This window comes from Artemia franciscana, chromosome 16 (assembly GCF_032884065.1).
Source record: "Artemia franciscana chromosome 16, ASM3288406v1, whole genome shotgun sequence".
NCBI lineage: Eukaryota > Metazoa > Arthropoda > Branchiopoda > Anostraca > Artemiidae > Artemia > Artemia franciscana.
Window position 1 is genome coordinate 1460206 of NC_088878.1, and position 26344 is coordinate 1486549.

A 26344-nucleotide genomic window follows, 5' to 3' on the forward strand; every position below is an offset into this window, starting at 1 on the left:
ACTTATTTGTTATATAATAAACACTCGAAAAGTAATGTTTGGTCAATGCTAATGAAATAAAACCATATATGATGAAAATATAATATTATAGTAACGGAATTATGAAAACTACCACAAAGAATTATGGAAGAACGTCCCATCCAGAGCGAAGTATATCAATTACCTAGAATAACCTAGGTGCCTTTTTTTGCCCCTCAGCCCCAAAAAACCTATTCGAAATATTGTTCATGGAGTGAGAAACCCCTGTTTACCTAGCTAACCAAAGGAATTGTATTGTTAAAGAAGTTGCTTGACTGTTTTTGTCTTATGAGCGCGCTACAAATTCTTGAGTGCTTATCGTATAACCGATAAGTACACTATTATCTTTGAACGCTAATTTGGGTCCTCTTTACATTACCAACATTCAACTTTTATGGATATTTTTCTAACTATATGCATTCTTGGCTCCAGCTCAAAGTATAAATGCTTTATTGCCTCCCTACCCTATTTTACCCTAATCTTCATTACATCAATTCCCAATTAACATCTGAGGCGGTGAGGCGGAAAACGCCTGTAAGTAAGTCCCTTACCACCTGAATAACTAAAAATACATCCAGGGACTATAAATTCGGGATTGATCCTGGTATTGTCCTAACTGATGCCAAATTAGTGTTTGGACGTTTCCGTCACAATTACTTGCACTTTTTTATTAGAGATGTTTACAATATTAAAGGAATTTACCACCTTTAGGTGGAATTGCAGAGATGCACGTTTCAAGAAAGTCACGTGCGCATGATTTTTGAACATTTGAGTAAGAAGTGTCAGGGAATTCAAGAAAATATATGACTTTGGAAGGGAATAAGTGCCAAGACTCCTGCTTCCTTGTGATTCTGCTTACAATCGTTTCTGCTTCGGTTAGCCCTCTCTCTTCGAACGAAGGAGACAAACGTAGCTACTTGACAAAATGGAATTACACTGTAGCCGAGTAATTCTGAGAATGAATTCAGATTTACTCCTTATTTAATATTCAAGTTCCATAATTGCATGTGCCTGTTTAATCAGACATTCTTATAGGCTGTTTACAGGCTTTTGGGGATAGTGAAGACAATATCCTCGTGATGCCTGCGAGAGTGGTAGACAAAAAATAAGAGCCTATTACTACTAACTGCAGTCACCGCCTAGCCACTGGCCGTAGTGCCCAGTCTCTGACCATCAGGTAGGTTATTTTGGGGAATACGCCGCCGAAATTGGATGGACTAAGTCAGCAACGACTGCCAAACTATACCCAGAGGGCAGGGACCAAGCCCCATGGACTTCTGAAGCACCGAACGTGAGACAAAAAAGACACACTGAGGAGCAATCCGAGGTATGTGATAGAATTTCTTTGGCTAGTACCGGTTCTGAGGATCAATTATAGCTTGACGCTGATGGTTGGCAAGTGGCTGGTGATGGAGCATTTGAGGGAAATGGGAAAGAGTTGTTTTTTTTTTGTTTTTTTTCAAGAGATATTTAACAGAATTTTAACCCACGTCGGACTTGTTGGTCCAACTCTAGACTGTAGAACCTCTTTACGAAAACAACAGAAACCAATGAAGAAGGAAAAAGGTAGTATGACCCACCCAGTGAATCAATGGGCCTTTTTGGCCTAAGCTTTGATTCAGTTTGGCGAGTCTATCTGCAGTATAATAATGGCCCGTCCCTAGATAATTCTAAGATTTACCTTACAATTTCTTACGTTTTCCGTACAATTGAACAATTTTGGCCATTTTTAAAATTGTACCCTCGTACGAGTGATGTATACTCATATGCCTGAATTCATTGTTTAAAATTCATCCCCAACCACATTAAGTTTACCATACTCATTTCTATCTCACAAAATTTCACTTCAAAATATTTCAACGTCTAGAAATAATTACTGGATTAATCCGTTTTTTTCACTCACATCTCTGGTCTAAGTTTAAGAAACAGACAGGATTTATTAAATCAGAAATTCAATTAATCAGTGCCCTAAATTCCCTTTTCCTACATTCATCACTTAATAAGACACTCCCCAATTCCGTATATGGCAGTACTTTGATATCATTATTGATGGTAAATGATTTTTTAACTTAAAATACCACGTCCTCCATACCCCAGGGGTTTAATGGCATGTTTAGCTACCCGACGAAACGCGAACAATAGCTGATCTATGAATTTTAAAATCCTTTTTAGACATTAGCAGTGATAATAGGTCGTTAGCTAAGGTGCTGTCATCTCTGCTGTCATTTATAAAGATCAGCCTAGACATGCTTTTGTCTCCGAAATTTTTATTTGAAATAGACTTTCAAGGTAAAACCTACCTGAAAGTTAGATTTAACGGCTAGGTAGCTAATTAGTTGAGCTTACGAATTAATAATGGAAATACTTTTGGTGTAATTGATGAAACTGCCAACAAAATGGTAATAAGTAGCCAGAATAGAAGAAGAAAGTTTTTTTTTCCTTTTTTATCGACTGTCCCATAATAAAATACATTGGACAGACATGCGTGCACAGAAATCTATTTCGGCGGAGGGGTCCAAAAACCCACAGATAATGCGAAAATTGAGGGAAGCCATGGGATGGGTGAATCTGGACGGCTTAGAGGGGGTTGGGCCCAATAAACCCTCCTCTTGCGTACGTATTTGGCAGAGGAAAACCACAGAAGCCGAACGAAAGGTCGATTTCCTTTCAGAACGATGTTTGCATTACCAGACACATCACGGATCTTCAATATGCCGCTATTCCATTACCCGTTCCAGCACATGGATGGATGAAGTGCGTCGTGTTTTTTTTTTGGGGGGGGGGGACAATTGCCCCCCCCAATAATTTAGAGAAAAAACTATTATATAGGCCATGCTCCTTGACTCTCCGGATGGCGACACATCTTACCTCCAATAAAATACTTGAGCTACGCCCTTGATTGGACACAAACATGCATGCAAGCCACTGATGAGTCTAGAGCAAAACCTTGGGAGGAGGGGGGGGCAATGAGACAAGAGCCCTCATAATTGACCGAACAGATATGTTTATTCAAAAACAAAGAGTAAAAAAAAGGAAAAAAGAACGAAATGAGGGCGTCAGGAACATCTTGGGGGATCAGGATCCCCTGCTCCCCTCACGGATCCTCCCCTGACGCAAGCTAAATGCCTATAAATCGTCTGGATCCTTCACAAATGGTAACACAAGTAGAGATCCGCAAACGAATTAGCAGAGAATGAGGTGTAGAATGATAACATAAGCGTCATGCCGAACTTTCAGTTTTAGTATAGAAGCTGATCTCTCCGATTGATATGCACAGCTTGTCCTCTTAACCCTATCATGGATCCTATGAATAGGGGAGTAATTTGCAAAGGAGGAGGGGGCAGCTTCTCCTTCCAGAACCTCGGTTTGACCCCCCCCCCCCCCGAATTGAATTTAGTTTCTTCCAAAATCATGTCAAAACTAAGATAAACCTACACAATTCAAGCATCAACAGAAACAGATCAGTTTTTTTAGTACATATCTACCTTTGTAGGACTATAAAGTAGCTTTAAAGTTCTTTTATAGCACTAAATAGTATCTTTTGGTACCAAATGGCTTTTTATTTTATTTTTTTTTACTGCCATTTTCGCTTGATTTTGGAAAACTGTCTCCAACTTTCCCCCCCCCCCCTGAGTTGGACGAAATTACGCCACTGTCCGTGAAGTAATAATGCTACAGTTTCGTGCTTTTGACCAATTTTCCCCGTTTTTAATAATTTTTCTCGAGATTCAGCTGATGGAAGGAAGGCCCTCTAGCAATACTTACGATAGTTAACCCTCTAAGTCAGAAAATTATGCAGGACATATTCGGGAGAAAAAAAAACATAAACAAAATATAACCTGAAAAAGAAGAGCCAATAAATTCAGAAAATATAGGATTTTAGGTTGCCAAGGCCCTATGCAGGTACATGCTCAATGCCTCAAGAAGTGTTTAATGGTAGTCTTGTCGTCGTTACTGCATTATACCTGCTTATCCTCGTTCTAGTGAAATTTAGCCAGAAAACTAAATGATTGTTTATCAAAAAGCTTCATCTGGTAATTATCTATAATGTGGAAAAACAAGCTTCAGAAGTGATCCCCCAAAACTCCCCTGTAAACTCCTTTTATAGCTATTAAGTAAATGCATAAACAAATTTCTTACCGACAGAACTTTACTGATGACGTCACGTCCGACGCTCAAAGCAATTGCGAACGTTCTAGTGGCAACGAACGATCGTTTGACTTGAACAGTTAACGTCCTCGGAACTTCTTCAAATGGCTTTAGTTCGTTCATATGCTGACTTACACAATTCAAATAACTACAAAAAGGTAAGATAGTGAAATTAAAAGACACCTTAATTAAATAGATACTTTATTAAATGTTTAATTCTTTTACTTTATTAAACTTTAATTCAATAGATAGGCCTATGTTTATTAAAAAATAGTAAATAAAAGATAGATAAATTAATGCAAAAAGAAGTAGTGATGAAACCAGGTACGAAGACAGGTATTTATCCCGAGGAGTGACGGAACCTCAAAAATAATGCTAGAAATTATGTAAATTATTATTCAATAAATATTTAGGTAAATTATGCAGAATATACAAGAAAGATGTGAGAATTTTTGAAAATCTCTACGTATATAACTAACCATCGTGAACATTTAACATCATATAATTTAATTGTCCTTACTTGTAATAATGTAACTTCAGGTAAAAATAATTGAAAAAAGCTGTATTTTTTAGACGCTTACACAGGTACACTCTTTAAAGACTTAATCTCCACACGAACAGAACGTCTAATCTGTCAAACCCATGATACTCTGATCACGCAAGGGTGAGCCAGATCCATGTTTCCCCCTTAGGGACAGCCTAATAAGAAGTGAACACTATCTAAACTAAAAAACACTATTACCGACAACACATCGCAGTAACATGCTGCCTGACGCCAATACGCACCCTTCTCCCATCCCCTGTCTGGTCAGAGCTAAACTCTTTACTACCTCCCACAAAGCACATAACCTTTTCCCATCCAAGTCGATGACTTTCTACTTGTTGGTTGATCCAGGATGGATGGTCAAAATGCAGGGTTATTAGCTCCAATACTTCACCAACAAGGCCCTATCCAGGGGAAGGGTAGGGGGTTGGAGCCCTCCTCCCCACAAGAAAATGTTTGTCAAACTCTTGAAAATTTTTGTCTTTCAACTATTTTGAAGTTTTTGTATTCCCCCCCCCTTCCCGAACGAAAATCATGGATAAGGCCCTTGCTCATCTGTAATCTCCGAGTGGACATAGAGAAATCGGTTTCATTATAGATCAAGAACAAAGTGTGGTCGCTATAACACGTAAATACCATCTGTTTTTCATAATAGTCCAAACAAATTGGAACGAACCAAAATTTCCGTACGATAAAACAATTTGATATAAAAAGGCCATTCCAACGAGCCCCTAAACCCATTTAACTTTCGAGTTACCCACGTTTCAAAGCCACACTTGACCACTGTCACTACCAAGACTTACAACTTTCTAATCTTAGTTATATGGCTTATGTTTCCATTCTCCCAAACATTATTCAACTTTCAAAATAAAATTTAGCTCTTGAAACAACAACGCCTTAGAAAAAAAAATCCTTTAGCAAACTGGCCTACAGATTTACAACAAGCATTGCGAAAGCAAGGTAAATAGAAATCGCAACTACATTTAAACCAACAACTTAAAATGAATAATTCACTAGAAACTTGTAGTAGCAAAGATAAAAATTTTATCGTTAATTTTTTTTTTTGCGACAAAGGAAAAGTATACTTCGCACCATGGGTTCAACCCCCACGCAACAAATAAGCAAAATAAATAAACGGATACAAATAGATAAATAAACTCCTATTTTTGAGCCATTAAAACCTTTAAAATAAAATTGCCTATTGCCACTATACATCTAGAAGACGTTCATTTAAGGATCTCCAATAGCACCTCATCATCAATAGTAATCCGGAGCGACCCGGCTCAATAGTAACCGAAACTCTAAAATACGGAATTTTGATACCAATAATTACATCAAAAGGATCGTATCTGAATGCTGATTTTAAATATATGAAAATAGGAGGAAACACCCCCTAAAAGTCATAGAATCTTAACGAAAATCATACCATCAGATTCAGCGTATCAGAAAACCCTACTATAGAAGTTTCAAGCACGTATCTATAAAAATGTGGAATTTTGTATTTTTTGCCAGAAGATCACGGATGCGTGTTAATTTATTTGTTTGTTTTTTTCCCCAGGGGTGATCGTATCGACCCAGTGGTCCTCACCTTATTCTGACGGAAATTCAAAAGCCTAGTGCCCTTTTTTAAGTGGCCAAAAAAATTGGAAGACACCTAGGCCCCCTCCTCCAACCAATTTTTCCCCAAAGTCACTAGATCAAAGGTTTGAGATAGCCATTCTATTTAGCTTAGTCAAAAACCTAATTACTATGTCTTTGGGGACAACTTAATACCTCAGAGTCCCCGGGAGAGGGGCAGCAAGTTACAAACTTTGACCGTTGTTTACATATAGTAATGGTTATTGGGTAATGGTTATAAAAAATATTACGTATATAAAAAGGGTTCGTCTCCTCCATAATACCTTGCTCTTTACGCTAAACGAGCCTGCTCGTTACGAGCCAGAGAAAATTTGCCTTATTTTGGAAAATAGGGCAAAACATCCCCTAAAAGTCAAAGAATCTTCACGAAAATCACATCATCGCATTCAGCGTATCAGAGAACCCTATAGCAAAAATTTCAAGCTCTTATCTACAATTAAATAAAAAAAACTATTTTTGTTAACTGAAAGTAAGGAGCGACATTAAAACTTAAAACGAACAGAAATTACTCCGTATATGAAATGGGTTGTCCCCTCCGCAATCCCACGCTCTTTACGCTAAGGCTTTTAATTGTTTTAAAAAGTAGAATTCTGGCAAAGAGTCAAACTTTAGCGTAAAGAGCGAGGGATTGCGGAGGGGACAACCCATTTCATATACGGAGTTATTTCTGTTCGTTTTAAGTTTTAATGTCGCTCCTTACTTTCAGTTAAAAAACTAGTTTGTTTTTTTTTATTTAATTTCTGATCGTTTTTGAATTAATGCATGTTTCTTTTTGGCTCTCCGCACATAAATTATTAAAATGAAATTTGTACAGGCACGTACGCAGGAATGTCTTTTTTGGGGGGGGGGCCAAAACCTTCGAAACAGCAGATATAAAGTAGCACTTTTTTTGTTTAGTAATGCAAAAAACAGGTATATCGGAAAATACAGATCCTGTATACAAAAAATACAGCGGATGGGGAGGGGGGGAAGAAGACTGAAGCCTCAACAGTATGTTTTAGGCTCAGGTTATGTTCATAGCGATTTAGAACAAGTGATTAATCTATAATTTTAGGGTTAACAGTGCAATATGGATTCAGTGGGGGGTAGTTCTTTTATTGCAAAAACATAGATTTTAATGAAAAATGATAGTTTCCAAAATTGATCCATTAAAAGCTGTACTTTATCGTGAAAGGGGGGGGGGATAAACGCCCTAATATATAGGATAATTCTATTTTGCAGTGGAAAGGAAACTCTCTTTACAAAAAAAAATAACAGCACAATTGCTAATTACTTCAAAGAGGGATTACTTCAAAAGTTAGACAGAAAATGGGTTAATAATTGGGCAGTGACTTGACCGGATAATGGCATGCTGTAAAATCCCCCAAAAAAGGCTTCACACATGTATCTAGATTCTTAATAAATGTCCTACTTTTGCCAGAAATCCCTAGAAACCATGGGGAAATTAAACATTTCACAAAGTTTCGGGGGGTGGGCCCGAAGGCCCCCACCCTGCGTACGTGCCAGCTTACGTAACACACTTTTATATTCTTATATTTTTATTATATATACGAGGGGGTTTGTACCCTCGTCAATACCTCGCTCTTTACACTAAATCGTAAGTTTTGTCCCAATTCTTTAAGAATGACCCCTGAATTAGAAAGGCCGTAGAATAAATAGTTAAAATTACTAAAAATACTTTAGCATAAAGAGCGAGGTATTTATCTCCTCCTAAATACCTTGCTCTTTATGCTAAAGTATTTTTAGAACCCCTCATGTGCGTAATAATCTCTGTTCGTTTTATGTTTCAATGCTACTCATTACTTTCAGTTGAAAAAACGTTTTCATGTTTATTTTTTCTTTGTTTTTTTTATAGTAGCTGATCTTTTTGTTTTTTTTCCCCAGGGGTCATCGTATCGACCAAGTGGTCCTAGAATTTCGCAAGAGGGCTCATTCTAACGGAAATGAAAAGTTCTAGTGCCCTTTTCAAGTGACCAAAAAATTGGAGGGCACCTAGGCCCCCTCCCACGCTCATTTTTTCCCAAAGTCAACGGATCCAAATTTTGAGATAGCCATTTTGTTCCGCATAGTCGAAAACCATATTAACTATGTCTTTGGACGGACTCACTCTCCCACAGTCCCTGGGGGAGGGGCTGCAAGTTACAAACTTTGTCCAGTGTTTACATACAGTAATGGTTATTGGGAAGTGTACAGATGTTTTCAGGGGATTTTTTGGTTTGGGGTGGGGTTGAGGGGAGGGGGCTATGTGGGAGGATCTTCTCTTGGAGGAATATGTCATGGGGGAAGAGAAATTCAATGAAAAGAGCGCGGGATTTTCTAGCATTACTATAAAAAAAAACAATGAAAAAATAAACACGAAAAAGTTTTTCAAATGAAAGTAAGGAGTAGCATTAAAACTTCAAACGAACAGAGATAATTACGCATATGAGGGGTTCTAAAAGCGAGGTACTTAGGAAGAGATAAATACCTTGCTCTTTATGCTAAAATATTTTTAGTAATTTCAACTATTTATTCCACGGCCTTTCTGATTCTGGAGTCATTCTTAAAGAATTTGGACAGAACTTAAGATTTAGTGTAAAAGGCGAGGTATTAACGAGGGGACAAACCCCCTCATATACATAATAAAAAATATAAGAGCATAAAAGTTTGTAACGTAAGTTAATTCTTAAGTTAAGTATATTTTTTACAATAAAAAACGTTCGTTAAAAATTAAAAGTTCTAGTTGCCTTTTTAAGTAACCGAAAAATAGGAGGGCAACTAGGCCTCCTTCCCCACCCCTTATTTCTCAAAATCGTATGATCAAAACTAAGAGAAAGCCGTTTAGCCAAAAAAAATTAATATGCTAATTTCATTTTAATAATTTATGTGCGGAGAGCCAAAATCAAAAATGTATTAATTCAAAAACGTTCAGAAATTAAATAAGAAAAACTAGTTTTTTAAACTGAAAGTAAGGAGCGACATTAAAACTTAAAACGAACAGAAATTACTCCGTATATGGAATGGGTTGTCCCCTCCGCAATCCCTTGCTCTTTACGCTAAAGTTTGATTCTTTGCCACAATTCTACTTTTTAAAACAATTAAAAACTTTAGCGTAAAGAGCGAGGGATTGCGGAGGGGACAACCCATTTCATATACGGAGTAATTTCTGTTCGTTTTAAGTTTTAATATCCCTCCTTACTTCAAGTTTAAAAAACTAGTTTGTTTTTATTTAATAGAGTAAAGAGCGAGGTACTGACGAGGGGCCGAACCCCCTCATATACGTAATAAAAATACACAAATATAGAAGTTCCTTACGTAAGTTAATTCGTAAGGTATGTATGTAAATTACTAATAAAAACGTTCGTAAAAAAATAAACAAATCTAGTTGCATTTTTAACAAACCAAAAATAGGAGGGCAACGAGGCCTCCTCCCCAACCCCTTTTTTTTATCAAAATCGTCCCATCAAAACTATGAGAAAGCCATTTAGCAAAAAAAAAAAAATAATTTGCAAATTTCGTTTTATTTATTCATGTGCGGCGAGCCAAAATCAAAACATGCATTAATTGAAAAACGTTCAGAAATTAAATAAAAAAAATGTTTTTAACTGCAAGTAAGGAGCGACATTAAAACTTAAAACGAACAGAAATTATTCCGTATAAGAAAGGGATTGTTCCTTCCTCAACGCCTCGCTCTTTACGCTAAAGTTTTTTTTTTTAAGTAAAGTTGTGACAGAGTCAAACTTTAGCGTAAAGAGCGAGGCATTGAGGAGGGGACAACCCCTTTCATATACGGAATAATTTCTGTTCGTTTTAAATGTCTCTCCTTAATTGCAGATAAAAAAAAACTTGTTTTTTGTTATTTAATTTCCAAAAGCAAACAAATCTCCCCTTTGCATTAGACACAAAAAGAAAATGTCCCCATTTACCCGCCTAAACACTGCACAGTGGGCAAGTTCATAATCTAGTTGGAAAATTAGTATCTTTCCAATTTGTTAAAAATGGTAGACAATTAAAACGTATCTGAATCCAAATTCCAACATATTTAATTGGTAAATTTAACTTCATATAACAAAGGTATATTTCAAAATACTAAAGGGGATAATTTTTTACAGGAAATATCAAAAGAAGTTATTTTTCATAGTTGACCACCCCCCTGGCACCCCTGTTCCATGCATGTAGATATGAATTATTTCATGGGGGTGATGAGTTGGTTGGTTAGACAAGCAGTGTGAGTGAGGTCAGCAAAAAACTGACCCAATAAGCTACTACCTGCAGTCAGTTTTAATCTCAAGACAATTACATCTTATATTATGTTTTCTCACAAAAACTTCAAAAATCTGGATCTACATTTTGTCTGTTTTCCCCCAACTTTATGCCATTAGTATTTTTCTGTCCCTCGTGGATTACTAAACAGTAATCCCACAATTCAAAAAAAAAATCGCTAGATACTACACAGATTTTTGATCCTTTGCGCTTTAATTAAAAACAAATATACATTTTTAACATTAGTAATCAGCTCTCATCGTGAGTGAACCTGATAGGGCTCTAATCAGTATACCACGGAAACAGGTTACTAATGATTAAAAGTCAAGAAGCTCGCCCATAAGTAGGCCTATAACACAAACGAAACTGTTGAATGCATAAGTACTTTTCTAATTTACATAATGCGAAGGGTCAGGCAATCCCTTAAGCAAGGGGTTTACATTCTCCAATACCTGGCTCGAAAGGACCCTTGTGCAACCACGAATGACACACTTCCGTCACGCCACACCTATACGCGTATACATCTTAGTGTACACGATTTTTAGAGATAGACAACTTTTTACGATTAGTATCATGTCAACCAATGTTCATGACGCTCTATTGTAAGTTGCAATCCATTTTCGTCTGTCCCATTTGGTTCCCAAAATGCTTAGAATTTTCAATTTTTCCCCACATAGGTTTCATTACCGATTCTAACTCATAGAAATATTTAGAAAATTCAGAATTTATAGAAATTGTTTGCCCATTTCATTTGTGAGCAAAAGCTCTCCTTTCCACCAGCAAATGCTTGTTAACAAAGGTTCAAGCACGTGAGGCTAGTTTACAAGCTACAACAGCCACTCTTAAACAAGTCCTGTGTACTCGATGCGCTCCCCAACAGGGTTGCCAACTTGCACACTTCTTGGGTGAAATGCACTCTTTTCTACCTCAAGATGGGATGCGAAAATAACTCTTTTTGGGTGTCAGTTTTCATTCACTTTAAACATTAGTAGTTGGCAACCTTGTCAGAAGTGTATTTAACCCAAGGAGCAGCGTTGCAACTTGCACACTTTTCGGGTGAAATATACTCTTTTTTTTACCTAAGAGGCTGCCAATTTTTTGCCTCTATTACGTCAGAGGATACACATTTTTGAGTTGTCCTCTTTTTGAGCCAAAATCACCCTCTGTGGACTTACTTTGCACTCTTTTTAGACTTCGGCAGTTGGTAACCCTGCTCGCCCCGTCAGCTGGTTTGAAAAACGCTGGAAAGGTTGAGTTGCCAGCGACTTTACACACAACTCGCCGGCTTTTGAGTGAGCTAGCTTGTGTGAGCAAGGCGTTTGTTACCGTGGTCAAACTGCCTTTTGCAGGTGTTCGATCTTTCGGCAATCCAAAAATCATAATATAAATACCAACAGTAACAAGTTTTAAGTTTTACAAAACTATATTATACCGGATATGTAATGAAATTTTAAACAAGCACAGACGCAACGTGGGGACCCTAGGGCCCACACTAAGCATGTGCGCAAGAATATTTCAGAGGAGGGGAATAATAAAAAATCGGGTTGGGGGGCAATTGTTATAAAAATGAAAACCCCATTCCCCTTCCCCCCACGTCCCTGGCCCATTTCTTAGATTTCACCGATAATTTCCTGAATTTGCCATATAATTTGCAAGATTTTTTTGCAGCCCTATATTTCTAAAAATTCCTTTATTACGTTTTCGTCAAAAACATCCTCCCCTTCTAATTTTGGTAAAGTAGAAGTTGAGAAACCGACCCGGATTATTCAGTTTTTTGCTTGTGACCAGACGGAGCTGCATTGAATATAATCAGCTGGTGTAACTGTAGCGTTTCCAAGTACAACAGGAATTAGTGCCAACTCTCTCGTCTCAGTCGGACAAAAGCAATTTCATTTTCAGACATAAATTCTAAACTGATGTCACGAGCACTTATCAGAGTAGGGTTAACTCATAATCACGAAATTGAAACTAGCGCCAAATAGAAAAATCCTCAGCGTCATCTATAGTTTAGTGACTGCTTGACCCAGGACTACTGCATAATCGTCTTTCCAGGCATTTTGGAGTGAAGGAAAGGGTAAAAAAAGTCTAATTCTGTCCTTAGTAAACGTATCAGCTTAGAGTTATCTAGCTAACACTCCTGAAATCTTTCTCAACGATTTCATAGAAGCCCCACTATTAATTTTATCTATGGGGTTACTAGAAGTTCATTAACGTATACTATGGAATCGGAAGGACTATGTACCATATGTATATATTTACGCGTACTAAATTTATCCGGAGGTAAAATCATATTATAATCTAAATTTGTTCATCTAGAAATTGAGAATAATAGATATATAGGTTTTGAATATAACGATATCAAAATAAGCCTAGACTAGGGGCTGTTGAGAAGGAAACATGTTAAAAAAATAATTCTTACTTCATAATATGAAGAATAATTCTAGTTAATAATTTTGACTGCGATTCCACTGTACTTACCCCCGGCCCCCTTAATGTGCAAATATATAGCACAAATTCTATATTTCCAATTCGTATATACGTGTTTTTCCGTTTCTTGATTTCGTCACAGATGATTCAATTTACGTGTACTCAGGTTGACACAATCCTCTTTTGACTGCAAGGCATGGCAAAATGCATGGGAAATATATAATTTGGGCTATGCGTTTGCACATCAGGAGGGATGGGGGGGTAGAGTATAGAGGAACTGCAGTCAAAATATTTCAACTATAATTATTCTGCATATTATGAAGTAAGAATTATTTTCTTAATATGTTTCCTTCTCAACAGCCCCTATTCTAGGCTTATACCCAAATACCCATTAGATTGGACATTGCTGCGTTTTGAGACGACAATCTTACAATTCGTCAATCAGAGAGGGCGCAGGGGGGTCTTACCCCCCTGATTTAGAAGAACACCTTTTTTTTGGGGTGGAGGGGGGTGGGGGGTCTTTTAATTGGAAAAGTTGAAAAAAGCGACATTCCCCATGAAAAATACACCTCCTCACCATTTTCACAAATTGGCACCACTGCTGTTTCAACTCAAGAACGAATTTCTCGTGTTAAGGTAGGTCCAGCCCACAGAGTGGTTCCCCATTTCCAAATATCGAGCACACTAGATGGCATGCACCGAGCGTGTCAGACGTATACGACACATGGTCAGAAGAATGCCATGCGCATTATAAAAGCCGTGGCGAACCTCTATTTCAAGAGGCGGAATATATGCTGCTATAAGATATACACCATATGGCGGAGAGCGAGCGACCCCCCATAGCAATAGAACTGAAAGCACTAAAGATGCAAAAAATACGAATGAAAAATTTCCTATTCAGCTGCTAACTCCGCTCTTCGACTCGAAACCACCGATCCGTAAAAATACCCAAACTAAATAAAAAAAAACACTTTTTTAGGAATGCAGAATTGGCACTAATTGCGTCCATTTAGATAGGATCAAGCTTTAATTTGTTCCGGTAATTTCTTTTGTAGATAAAACACCGACAATAAAAATGAAAAAGGATTACTGTTGTTCACCCCAAAGCTATTTGTTTTAATCGCACTTAAAAAAGAAAGAAAAAGTCCACTTGCAAATTATTTATTACGCCAATGTAGTGTTGTTTCCTGTATAGCATATAGCTTAAGAAAAACGAGTATAGGAAAGATTTGAGTCATTAAACCGCAAATAATTGAATTTTTTATGGAATGTTTCAACAAGATATTTCCAAACGTTTGGGCCTTAAATGAACATTTCTACAAAGGTATAGAACCAGACTCAGTATGAAAAAGTGAGGGCCCTCGGGCCAGTGCCATCTAAATCATTACGATTTTTCCTACAATTTCTCACAACGTGTCTGCTTTGGAATTCCCTTAATTGATCAATTTCTTTGTGTTTTTTCCGGGAGTAGATCAAGTCCTACCTCCCTCCCTGGGAAAAAGGAAATCAGTAAAAATATCACTTCGAGACTTTGCCTTTTGGGAATCCTCCCAGTTCCCAGAAGAGTAGTAGTTCCCTCTATATCCCTCCATTGGGACTCCTGTCTAGTTTTGATTCTTCTTGTTTTCTTATGGCGTCAGGATAACAAATTTCGAAAGTACATTTTTGTAGATGTATTTGATCAGAATATGCCCTCTATAAAATTGATCCCTGACTTGAACTTTGGCTGTGTACATCTTTGAATGGGATAGTAGGCAAGCATATACCTGGAGGGGGGAAATCATACGTTGTTTTCATTTTCCTGTAATTTTTACATAAATCGCCTATTTTTCCTACTTAAAAAATTTCTCTTTCTCCCCAAAAATAAAACCCTATATAGGCTCATCCGTCGGAACAAACAGTCCAGACTACAAAAAGTTATCAGAACATCTCCCCAGCGGACGAGTAGCCACAAGAAAATCACAAATGTACCTAATCTGATTAAAGCTGCACTCAAAGTACACTACTAAGCTCACTTTGCTAATGGGATATTTTGGGCATCCTATACTTTATTTCTTCCCTTGTGAGCATTATAATTCTTGAGTGTGTTCCGTATAATTAATAAGTACCAAAGTAAGCTCTGCTCTTCTCTTTGAATAGGCCATGACCTCGTTTTACGCTAGGTTATGAACTTTATACAAGGATTTTAGATAGGAATGCGAGCCTTTTTCAAAATATGAGGTCAATTTTCGTCTTTTTGAAGAAGTGAGACAAAGTTTCACGTCGGAGCACCGAGACAAAATCATAAATACCATCAACAGACAGTACAGTCATCGCACGGTTTCGGGTTATCAGTTCTGCTGCGGTCAGACGAAGAAAACACCAGTAATATAAAAAAAATATATACAGGAAGGGGTTCAATAATAAAAAAAAAACTACTTTATTTGATAATTTGAATAAGAAGGGCAAAGAGGGTAGAGAAAATTTTGTTCTCCCATAGAAATGAGAAGAGATAAGCTGACAATGCATATCCAAGTATCTGATCTATGAGCAATAAGCCCGAAAATCAAATACTTCTAAGCAGGTGCGTACACCTAGTCAGGACCGTATTCAGGATTTCTACGGGAGGATGGGGTTGCAAATAAAATAAAAAAACATAAAAGTTTGTGTAACGTTTTTACTAGTTGGACCAACATTTCGGGAGGGTGAGGGGTTAAAACTCTTATTCATTCCCTGAATACGGCCTTGCACCTAAGAGACGTCGCACCCGTATCCCTTCCAAAATCCTGAAATTATACAGCTCTCCTTAAATATACAACATATACAAGTAAAGACATATTAAATATGCATTATGACATATAATTAAATATATAAATTTATTAAATATAATTAAATATACACATTTATTTCCTTAAATATACGAAATTGTGTCTTGGAGCTGCAGGCATAACGTCTACAAGAAGTATTATATTATCCTTATGTTTTGGTTTATTTCATTAGGATTAACCTTACTTCACTTCTTGAGGATGTTCTGTTAAACAGTCCTCTTAAAAGTACCAAGTCCTCTTAAAAGAGGCCACGGTCCTTTTAAAGGAGAAGCAAATCAGTGTTTTTCCGGATTCGATTTCTTATTTTCCTTATCTTTTTCATGCATCATTTTGACATTCAGTCAAGTGGGATCTGTTCTGTTGATATCCGATTTAAAGATCTATTACAGATCTCAATCATAGTTCTGTCACAGCTGTTGGACAGAATTACTGATAAAGACGGAAATATTCAATCGTTGAATTTGTTTTATAGATACGTAATGCCATATCAATAGTGTTCTGTGTTAACCTAGTGTCTTGAAAATAATTAGAGCTGTATGATAAGAAAAGTTGAGAATGGGAGATTTTTTTCATTATAGCAAAAAAAATGCACAGGGAAAGTAAAAAAAACAAAATTTTGATAGACTCCAATGGCGTATTTTGGGGGTACCAGGTTTGACCCCCTTCCCACTAACCACAAAATTACTCCAACTCATAAAGTGGACCTAAAACACAGGTAGAAAGGTTATTTTTGCTAAAAATTAAAAATATTTCTCCGACTCGTCAATCAATCTTAAAAATTCAGGTAAAAATAACCTGAAAATTCAGGCAAATATTTTTCAAACTCGTAAATTGGTCGTAAAGATGCAGTAAAAAAGAATATTTCCTCTAAAAATCTGCAACATAATTCTCCTATTCATAAATTAGTCTTGATACAGAGGGATAGAGATTGATTCCTTTATTTTTAACCGCTCATAAAATAACACATTAATAGAGTAAATATGATCAAGGCTAGAATGTTGAATGACCTGTGCGCAGTGACTCAATTATTGAATTAAATCACATAATGAAAAGACAAAACATAAGAAGAAAAAACATAAAAATCTGGTCAAACACTAGATCCTTTGGTAAGCTTCCACCCGAGCAAAATTATCTTGGTAAATCCCGCCCCCGAGTCCAACCATAAAAACAGTTCTGGGCTCTAGCCCCCGGCCCTCCCCACACTCTTGGCTGTACAATAGAGCAACATCAACGGTTCAAAACCTTCTCAAATGTGTGCTTAAGTAACAGCAGGCAGCACCAAATCAAATGGCGTAACGTCACAGGTTTTATGAAACTCCCCCAAAAGCTGAAATACCAGGCTTGAGTATTCCGAATAGGATTTCCGTAATCTACGACCAGTACGAGGAGTAGTTTTTTGCATATGAAGCGTGAAGGCAAGATTTAATTTTTAGGTGGTGAGCGGGGGGGGGGGTATAAACGGTGGTGTCAATTCATTAAAATATGAGGGAGTGGGCTCAATGGTTTTTTTTGAAAACCTAGGGGCAATTAATTAATAGATGAATAGGGCAAACTGCTTTTGGGCAGACCTAGCGCAATTGGGGCAAGCTGTTTTTTTCAAAACTTAGGGCGGAGACATTTTTCCTTCAATTAAAATAAAAAGCATTTTTCAATGGGAACACCAAAGAAAGGTATTTTTCTAAAGGGGGCAAACAAATTTCAGAATAGGTAGGGCAAAAGCCCTTGGAGGGGAAAAGGGAGCCCCTCACTGATACCCCTGGAGGAAACATTTTTCCTTCGATTCCCTAAAAAGTATACTCGGTTTGGTACTTGTGTATTATATTACACACACTCGAGAAGCTTGGTGAATGCTAATGAAATAGAACAAAATATGATGAAAATACAATGCTTCAGTAACAAAATTACGAAAACTACAAAAAAAAATTACGGAGAGGGGGGGGGGGGGCACAGCGCATTATATTAAACACTTAGCCTAAAATAACATGACCTAACCAAAATACCAACTAAATATTTAATTAGCATATAGCTACAATGTAGTTTTCCAACGAGCAGAAGATAATTGCCTGATTTAGACAGCTTGAAAACCGTGTACTGTCTCATGTTCGTTGTACAATTTCTCGAGCGTGTATTATATAATACAAGAGCATCACCGGTTTTTTTTTATGTATTTTGTCCGACTGGCTCTTTAGCTAGTATAGTAATAAAGGGGCTTCTTACGTTTCATCGATGGTGTACTGTCCATTCAAAACTCTGAACATGCGTTGATAAAGTCTCGTAAAGAAAGCATCCAAAGCGACTTCTAAATCCGGTTTACCTCGTGAATAATAGGATTCAAGGTCAGCAAATAAATCCGTAAATACTATACTATTTTGTTCGTATAAAACACCATATGTTTTCTTAAACATGTCATGAAAGTCTTTCTTACTTCGATCTAACAGCTCTTTAAAATATTCTGAAAGAAAAAAAAATACACCATTAACGTCAATAAATCGTAAACTAAGACAAAAACGTACACACAGCGGATCAAGCAAGCATAAAATAATTAATTTCAGGGGGTTGAGCAAACTTGGAAAACCCCAGCAAAAATCAGGGAAATTACTTTAAAATATATTAAAGTAATATAACTACTAATTATTACATAATTACTCAAAATTATATTAAAACATATTTCTAGAAATAGTTAAGAACACGCATGACATAAGGATGGGCTGAAGCCCAGGGGCATAGTATCCGGGGGTGGGGTGGGGGGTAGAGGGATTTGAACCCCCTTCCCGAATTGTTTGTCCGACTTTTAGAAACATAAATATAAACAAATTTAAGATGTGTTTTGAAAGTTTTTAGTATACATCCCTCCCTGAAAAAACCTTTTGTAAACCCGCCCCCTCCCTAAAAAAAATCCTGGATGCAAACCTGAGCATCACACCATACAAGGTGTATCCCCCCCCCTATTTTGAACACTTCCGCCGTGCACAAAGTGATAAAAATTGATGAAACTACAAGATGAAAGCGGTTTTCCCTACATATGGAATAATGGCCAAGGCCCCAAAGAAAATGAAGATGTTCTTCTTAGAGATTTAAAGACTAGGCTCAAAAACCAAGAGATCCAAATTGAAGGGCTGGCAAATGTGCTTTGAGAAGCTTATTGTTCTATAGAGGTTTTAAAGAAAGTTTTGGCGAAGAAAATTATTTCAAGATAAGTTTACCGATTAAATATATTAGAATTTGGTTTCAGGTGCGAGCTAATTATCTACCACTTTTACCAAATTGGAGGGATATTAATTTTCCAGATAGTTCGGGGGATGGATGGGGACATTTTCTTTTTAGATGCAATGAAATGGGAAATTTATGAGAGATTTGTTTTTGGGTGGAAATGAGGAGCTGCTACAGAGGATCCTTAAATCTATGTCTCCTAGATATATAGCGAGAATAGGCAATTTTACTTTAAAGGGTTCATGGGCACGAAAATAGTAATTACTTTTCAATAAATCTTTTATTTATTTGCATCTGCTTCTAAATTACGCGTATTTGTATCAGTTTTGTATATACATTTACCAGCTTAGAAATTCACACATACATACAGTATGTTCCACCTAGACTATACCATGCTTTAAAGTTAATGACCTTCACTAAGATATACCCCTCCTCCCGCCCCACCACCCTTAACTACGTGTCTACAGAATGTGAATTAAACCGAGTTAATTCCACAACTGTGGCATCGGTTCACAAAAATGTAGGAGGGGGGACAAGGATTCTTAAGAGATTTACAGACAGAATGAAGATGATGAGTTTTACCTTTCGTGGATTCAGGGGCAAATCTCCTACATTTTTATTGGGAGGGCAAGAGGAATCCATGTCTGGATAGTCAAGCCTATATCAAATCTTCACTCCATATTATTGGGGGGCAATCCCCCCCAACGACGCCCCTGCGTGGATTTCGTCTAATGATCTCAAACTTTTTTTTACCTGCATTTTTACAACCAACTTACGAATTGGAGATATCTCAGGGAGTGGGTCAAATCGGGTACCTAGATACGGCCCTGGTGGGAGTATAAACTTTATAATAAGAGCTTTTTCAGGCCCACAGTCTCAACCCTCCCTCTCCCCAAAAAATCCTGCCCAACTCATACAAACGTAACAAAACGCATATAAACAAACGGTACTTGTATGGTATATGGGCCACAGCAAATATCCATGTTAAGAAAACCATTCGTACTTCACAATATACAGAATCATCATAGTTGACACATTTTTCATGCAGTTTCACAAAACTACCCCCGGCCCCCAATGTGCAAAAGTATAACCCAAATTATTCTTTAAAGGCATTGAGACTTGTTTTCCAGTTTTTGTTGCGTCACAGTTGATTCAATTTACAGGTACGTGAGTTGAAACAACTGAGATGCATATAGATAGGAAATTTGTAAGTTGGGTCATATATTTACACATCAGGGGAGTTGGAGGTAAATTACAGCAAGGCTGCATGCAAAATATATTAACTATTATTATCCTGAATATTATGAAGTAAGAATTGTTTTCTTAAAATGGGTACTTGTATGATATAGCTGTGGTCGATATATCATACAAGTGCTAAACAAACTTTTGATGTGTTTTTTAATATTTTAACGCCCCCACCAAAGAAAAATCCTGGACACAGCCCTAAGCTACTTAGCATAAGAATGTAAAAAGGTTCAGTGATTAGTCAGTTAAAAATAATCCACCAATCAGAAACAAGTACACAGACCTATGTGACTCGTGGACTTCAGAGCCCGTGTGATACGTCTACCTCGCCGCTATTATAAACAAGCCCTAATAGAATGTTGGATAGCGACATAATTAAGAAAGACATCGATAGCCACCTGTTTAAATTAAGAAAGAAGAAGAAGCGAAGATGACGCCGACATAACAATTATTTACGCTCCATTGAAGTACCTGCACTATTCATCATTTTTTACGCTTTTTTAATTAATAAGATGGTAGTTTCAGTAACCGCAAAAAAAACTTGCTTTTTGCGAGTAAAGGTTTTCATGAGAGCAAAAACTAACAACAGAATTTGGAAATAATGCGCTATTTTGGAAAATCATTTTAACGCTGAACCCCCAAATCCAGCTTAATACTCTCCCGACTATTTACAAGACCAAACTCAGACAGCAGTCACATAGGAACTTGTCTAAACCTAGCCCCACTTCGATGTCAAGCCCCCCCCCCCCCAAGTCAATTTACTATTTTTTTTATTTTTTTTAGTGTTAAGCACTTAATTAAACCTTATATGCTCGTTTAGAGAACCAGAGAATTAAAGAATAAAATTTCTCAATAGCTTTCAAAACTATTCATGTGCTACTACTGCCCTCCAATTTTAACCCCCACCAACTCCTAAAATTATGAAAATACCTTTCATTTGGTGTTATATATGAAAAATAGCTTTTTCGCACATAATTCATAATATCAGTGAAACGGAAAGTCTCAAATTAAAATTGTTTCATTTCTTACCATCCTATTGGAAATTTTAACTCCAAATTTGTGTCTTCATAAGAATTCGTCAATATCAATTATTAAGTGAAATCAATCCATAGCACCAGCAGGAAATTTTACCAGGTGGGGGGGGGGGTAATTTCAAAATAAGGAGACATAGAGTGGATAAATTTAAGTACCTTAAACATGTTCATATGTTATTTATATATTCATTAAAAATGAAAAGAACTTGGTTTCAAACAGATCTTAGCTCAACAAGAGCGGCAATTTTTTTTGGAGGGGAGGGGAAAAAACACTATTTTTAATTGACAGTATGAATGAGAAATGTTCAGAAATTTACAAAACTAAGATTTCGTGGGTTCCAAGTCCTGAGCCCCCTCCCCCTCTATGTACGGCCCTGATCTGAGAACAAAGGGAGAAAGTTGCAGAAGGATAAGAATCAACGTATTTGTTTACTGTCTTTATTTTCCCAGGGGGGGGTCCTTACCCCAGGAAGGATTTTCCACCCAGCGGAAAAAGGACAGTTCGGCGGCATGAATTTCCAACTCCATTAGTTCGCAGACAGGAACAAACAATACTATGAAGTTTAACTACTTATGTAAGGTTTGTAGAAGCGAAAAGCTCGAGACACTACCTATTTGCAAACAATGGTTTGTAAATGAGACAACAGTACCAAAGTAAATTCAGCTATCCGCTCACTACATGGACCGAATTAAGTTTCATTAAACACTGAATCTTGATCTCCTGTTGACAGAGAATGGTAGACATGGAACAATGCAACACTTATGTTTTATTTTAATTTTTTTGAGGGATTACCGGCTTTCGAAGATCACGTACACTAAGTTGCATGACGTAAGTGTGCCAAACGTGGTGGAACTAAGCCCAGCGTTGCGGGGAATACGATGCTGTGTCAAGCATGGCAAAAGTGCAGCACACGTGATACTCCAAGACATACAGTGAGTGGCGGAAAGTGGGCAACCCAACGTCTATTTCTTTTATTTTTTTCTTTGTGCTCTCCGACGCAAGGAAGCAGACAAGAAAAGGACCCGCCGATTCAAGGCATAGATGTGTGCATGTATAGAATAATACACCTATGGGTTCAAGTTGAGAAAACTATTTATAGAAACGAAATATAAATAAAGTGAAACCAATGTCAATAGTAACTGAAAAAAAAAATGAATTTTGAATAATGTGTAGAATATTTACATACATTAGAAAAGAAGAAAATCACACTTAAAAAGAGGGCAATCTTGATTAAAATAAACCCTCAAATTCAGCAAATCCAAGAACTCGGGAACACGCTCTTTTAACGCTTCTCTAAGTAAAAACAAGAAATTTTGACGGACAAAGTCTTTAGTGATGGATGCGAGTTTATCTGTTTGTATATTAGCCTCATGCCAACCAGTTCGAGGTGTATTCAAGGTGGGGGTTACAGGGTTCGAACTCCATCCAGAAATATTTCTCAGATTCATATATGTTATGAAAATAAAGGTATTAAGAATGTTTCTCCTAAATCCTACTAAGTATGTCTTGGAGTCACAAACACATAAGAAATGCAGGAAAAAACTTACACCCTCCAACAGATATCATTTTAGTGCCCTTCCTTCCCTCCGAACAAAAATTCCTTTCGTAAATCTTTTCCGAACAAAAATTCTGGGTACGGTGCTGCGACCAGTAGGCCTAATCGTAGGCAATCTCTAAAAAAATACTAGTCCTTTTTTTACTGCCTAAAGAAGAAACGAATGCTCAAGTACAAGATAAATGTGGCTAATACAAAATTATTATTTTTTTTAAATTGATTCCAGAAGGGGCTCATTTATTTTCATTTGCTTTAAATATTAATATTATCAGTTCAAATGTTTTAGAAGACAATAGGTATATAATATACTGCCTATTAACTGGCTCTAAGCTCTAAGATCATGTTTTCCTGTAAGACTACCAACTGGCTTCCTCTCAAACGCTTTAAGGAAAGCATTAGTCAAACATAGCCTGAAAATCAGAGGTTGAGGGGGAGACAACCCGTAATAAGCAGGACATTTTCTGCATATTTCAAGCTTTAACGCAACTCTTTACTGTCTACTATTTGATCTACATTTAAATTTAATAGTTTTCATGATTTAGCTTTAACTTTAATCAGATAATTTCTTAGGCCACGCTGCTCTTCTATTTACTGAATTTAAGAGAGAAAAAACGAGCTAACCTCCAAATACTGCAATCACTGCAGTATTTTGGAGGTTTTTAGGATGTGTTTTATTTATTTGTTTTTGTGCTTAATTTAATTTAGCTTTTTTTCTGTTGATACAGGCCCCCAGACTTGGAATCGAAACATTCAGATTTTTATCATTTAAACTGTGTTGTTTCTTCCACTGTTTTATTTAAATTATACCCGTTTTTTCGCTTGTGTTCTGTTAATTCCAATTCTGAATAAAAATTCATAGGAGAGATAGGGACCATCAAGAAACCCAATGCCTACCCCCCCCCCCCCCGAAAAAAGGTCTTCGCGTGTGCCTATCCGAAGGATTCGCCTTTCACGAAAAGGACGCTGCGATTGACATGTTATGTTTTCCTGGATTTATAGTTCAAAAATTAAAAATTGGAAACACGTGAAATTGTAATACGATCCCGAGATAAAACGATGTAGGGGAGAGGGGTGTCGCATTTCAATTGAGGAAACACATACATCTTCCTTGGGGTGAAGAGAAGATGTAAGGTTTTCTAGACAACTATGTAGACAATTAAAATCATCACGTCCGTTTTTGTAAGTTTTCTAAATGCGACGTTAGCAAAAAAAACTAACATCGAAAAAAAAAAAGTTACAAACATTTTAAACAGAAATCACACGAGTTAAGACATAAACGTACATAAGAGAATTAGCCCCAGGATGCTCAAATGACCCCCCTTGTTGGAAAGCAAGAAAATTCCTTGCATAAAAATAAACCTCTTTTCTACTTTTTGGATCCTCCCCCGCTACTACTCGTATTTGTCTAATACGTTCCTCTAAAAAAGACCGGACCTTTATGAACCTATTTTTTCACATAAACGGGATGAGCTTCCACACACAAACAAAAATCCGTTGCTCACAAGAGGAGCAACAAATTGGGGGGCTGCCTACTTCATTACCTAGTGTACAATCCCAGAGACTAATTTTTCCTCGCGCCGTGCCATGCTCTACTATGGGAAGCCATATACTGTTAGGGCAATTGGTCGTTATCATTTTTAAGTAGCTTGCGCTAAATAGAAGGGCAAAAGAGCGCCACGAGCTTTATATTTTAGGAAAAAAAATTCAGGACCGAACACGTCCCAAGAGAAGTCTCAGTTGGACAGTATCAGTAGGTAATGATAAAGATCTTGCAAGTAACAACTTTGACAGGTGGGTCCTACGCCTGGGTTCCCAGTCCTAGACGGGATCCCTGAGAAATACAGGTAAATAATAAGGGATCTACGGCCGGGGTTGACAGAAATTTCATGATTCTTCTGATTTTTTACTCAATTTTTAATAGATCTCACATAATTTCTCGTGTTTTAAAGAATGGAGACCCATCGCTACCGAAAATAAATCCCTCTATCTATCAGGAGTAAACGAGAGGGTGGAGATCTCGGGTCCCTCCCTCCTGAAATCCTAAACTTTCCTGATTTTTTACACTTCCCATTCAAATTGTCAGATAACTTTGTCTTTTATTACTCCCCCCCCCCCCAAAAAAAAAATAATCCTACATTCGTACCTGCTATACAGACTTTCGGCTCCTTCAATAGCAAAAAAGAGAGCATTTTCAGCAAATGATGCAAGTGGAAAAGAGCTTTTGGGCCCCTGCCCACCTTCGACCCCTGAATTTTAAATATTTCCGTCATAGTTACCAACAATTTTCATACAACTTGCCAGGCTGTTTAAGTCCTCTCCCAGCTCTCGCCGATATAAATTGGGGCAGATGTACCTGACACGAATGTGTCTCTCCAACGACTGGCATAGATTTCTTTGGGTGAACTGGAGTGAGGAGTGAAGAATTTTCCACTAGATTTGTGTCCAGGTACAATTTTTTGATTAGAAGGAATTTTCCTTTCCCCGCTCCTGGCACACAAGGTTCGAAGGATGGGAGCAGTTAAGCCTTTGACTGTATACATAAAAAAAAACTAGCCTTTCATTAGGAGTTTCGACTGAAGATCTCATTTACATCAGAGAAAAAGCTTCCTTTTTTGAAATTACAAACGAAAATTACTTTTTAGCTGAAAAAAATCCCATACCCCATTGCAGCATCAATTGCAAAAAGGTACCAATTTTTAAAAGCAGTAACACAATGGATATCCGCTCCAGACAAAGACGCTCCGGACAAAAATACAGAAGTTAAAAACAAAAATTCAGTTGAATTAAGGGTATATCCGGCCTATTAAACCCCAGGTAATAATCATTAACATTTATTTGAATAACAGGATTTAGGCATACCATTTACTTTACCCATGCCTAAATTCCTTGGTCATAAGACCAAAAAGATATGCGTTTTCCGGTAATAAAAAATAATGTTTAACCTTGCAGCTACGCCTAAAATGGATATTTTACATACGATCCGAGGGAGAAATCATTGACGTCGTAAGGTGTACTGGGGTGTATGTATCTTCATCCCTGCATATCTGTCACGTTCCTCCTGGCGTTCACGATAGCACCAAGTGAGTTCCAAGATCTATGTAGAGTTACCAGATGGGGCACATTCGCGCCATTTGTGCGCTTATTTAAGGTAGTTGCGCATTGAATTTTTCAAATTGGCACATTGGGGGGGGGGGGGGGGTCGTTCATTCGGCGCATTTTCATTAGAAAAATGACACTTTTGGTGCATTTTCACTTTTATGGCGGTGCAATTTCAAGCCAGACATCTGTCAACACTGCTAAGCATACTTGGAAAAGTAACTATAAAATCTGTCGTAACAGTATCCATCAGACAAACAGGTAACAGAAGGGAGGGAACTTCGGTCTAGACCTATTCACTCGATATACCAAGAACTTCGTGACCCCTCACCCCATGTGTCCCTGTATTTTCGATAGCATCTTTGGGTTTTGAGGAGT

The 26344-nt window shown here is 37.3% G+C and overlaps 1 protein-coding gene across 2 annotated transcripts in view; it reads right to left on the reverse strand.

Annotated features, from left to right (window-relative positions):
• LOC136036888 (glypican-6-like) overlaps nt 1–26344 on the reverse strand; it is a 136638-nt gene that overhangs the window by 52290 nt on the left and 58004 nt on the right. For both annotated transcript variants that reach the window (XM_065719247.1, XM_065719249.1), the window contains exons 4-5: nt 18043–18277; nt 4159–4315 (exon numbers count right to left, since the gene is read on the reverse strand). In XM_065719247.1, the coding sequence (XP_065575319.1) occupies nt 4159–4315; nt 18043–18277 (392 nt within the window). The remainder of the gene's footprint in view (nt 1–4158; nt 4316–18042; nt 18278–26344) is intronic.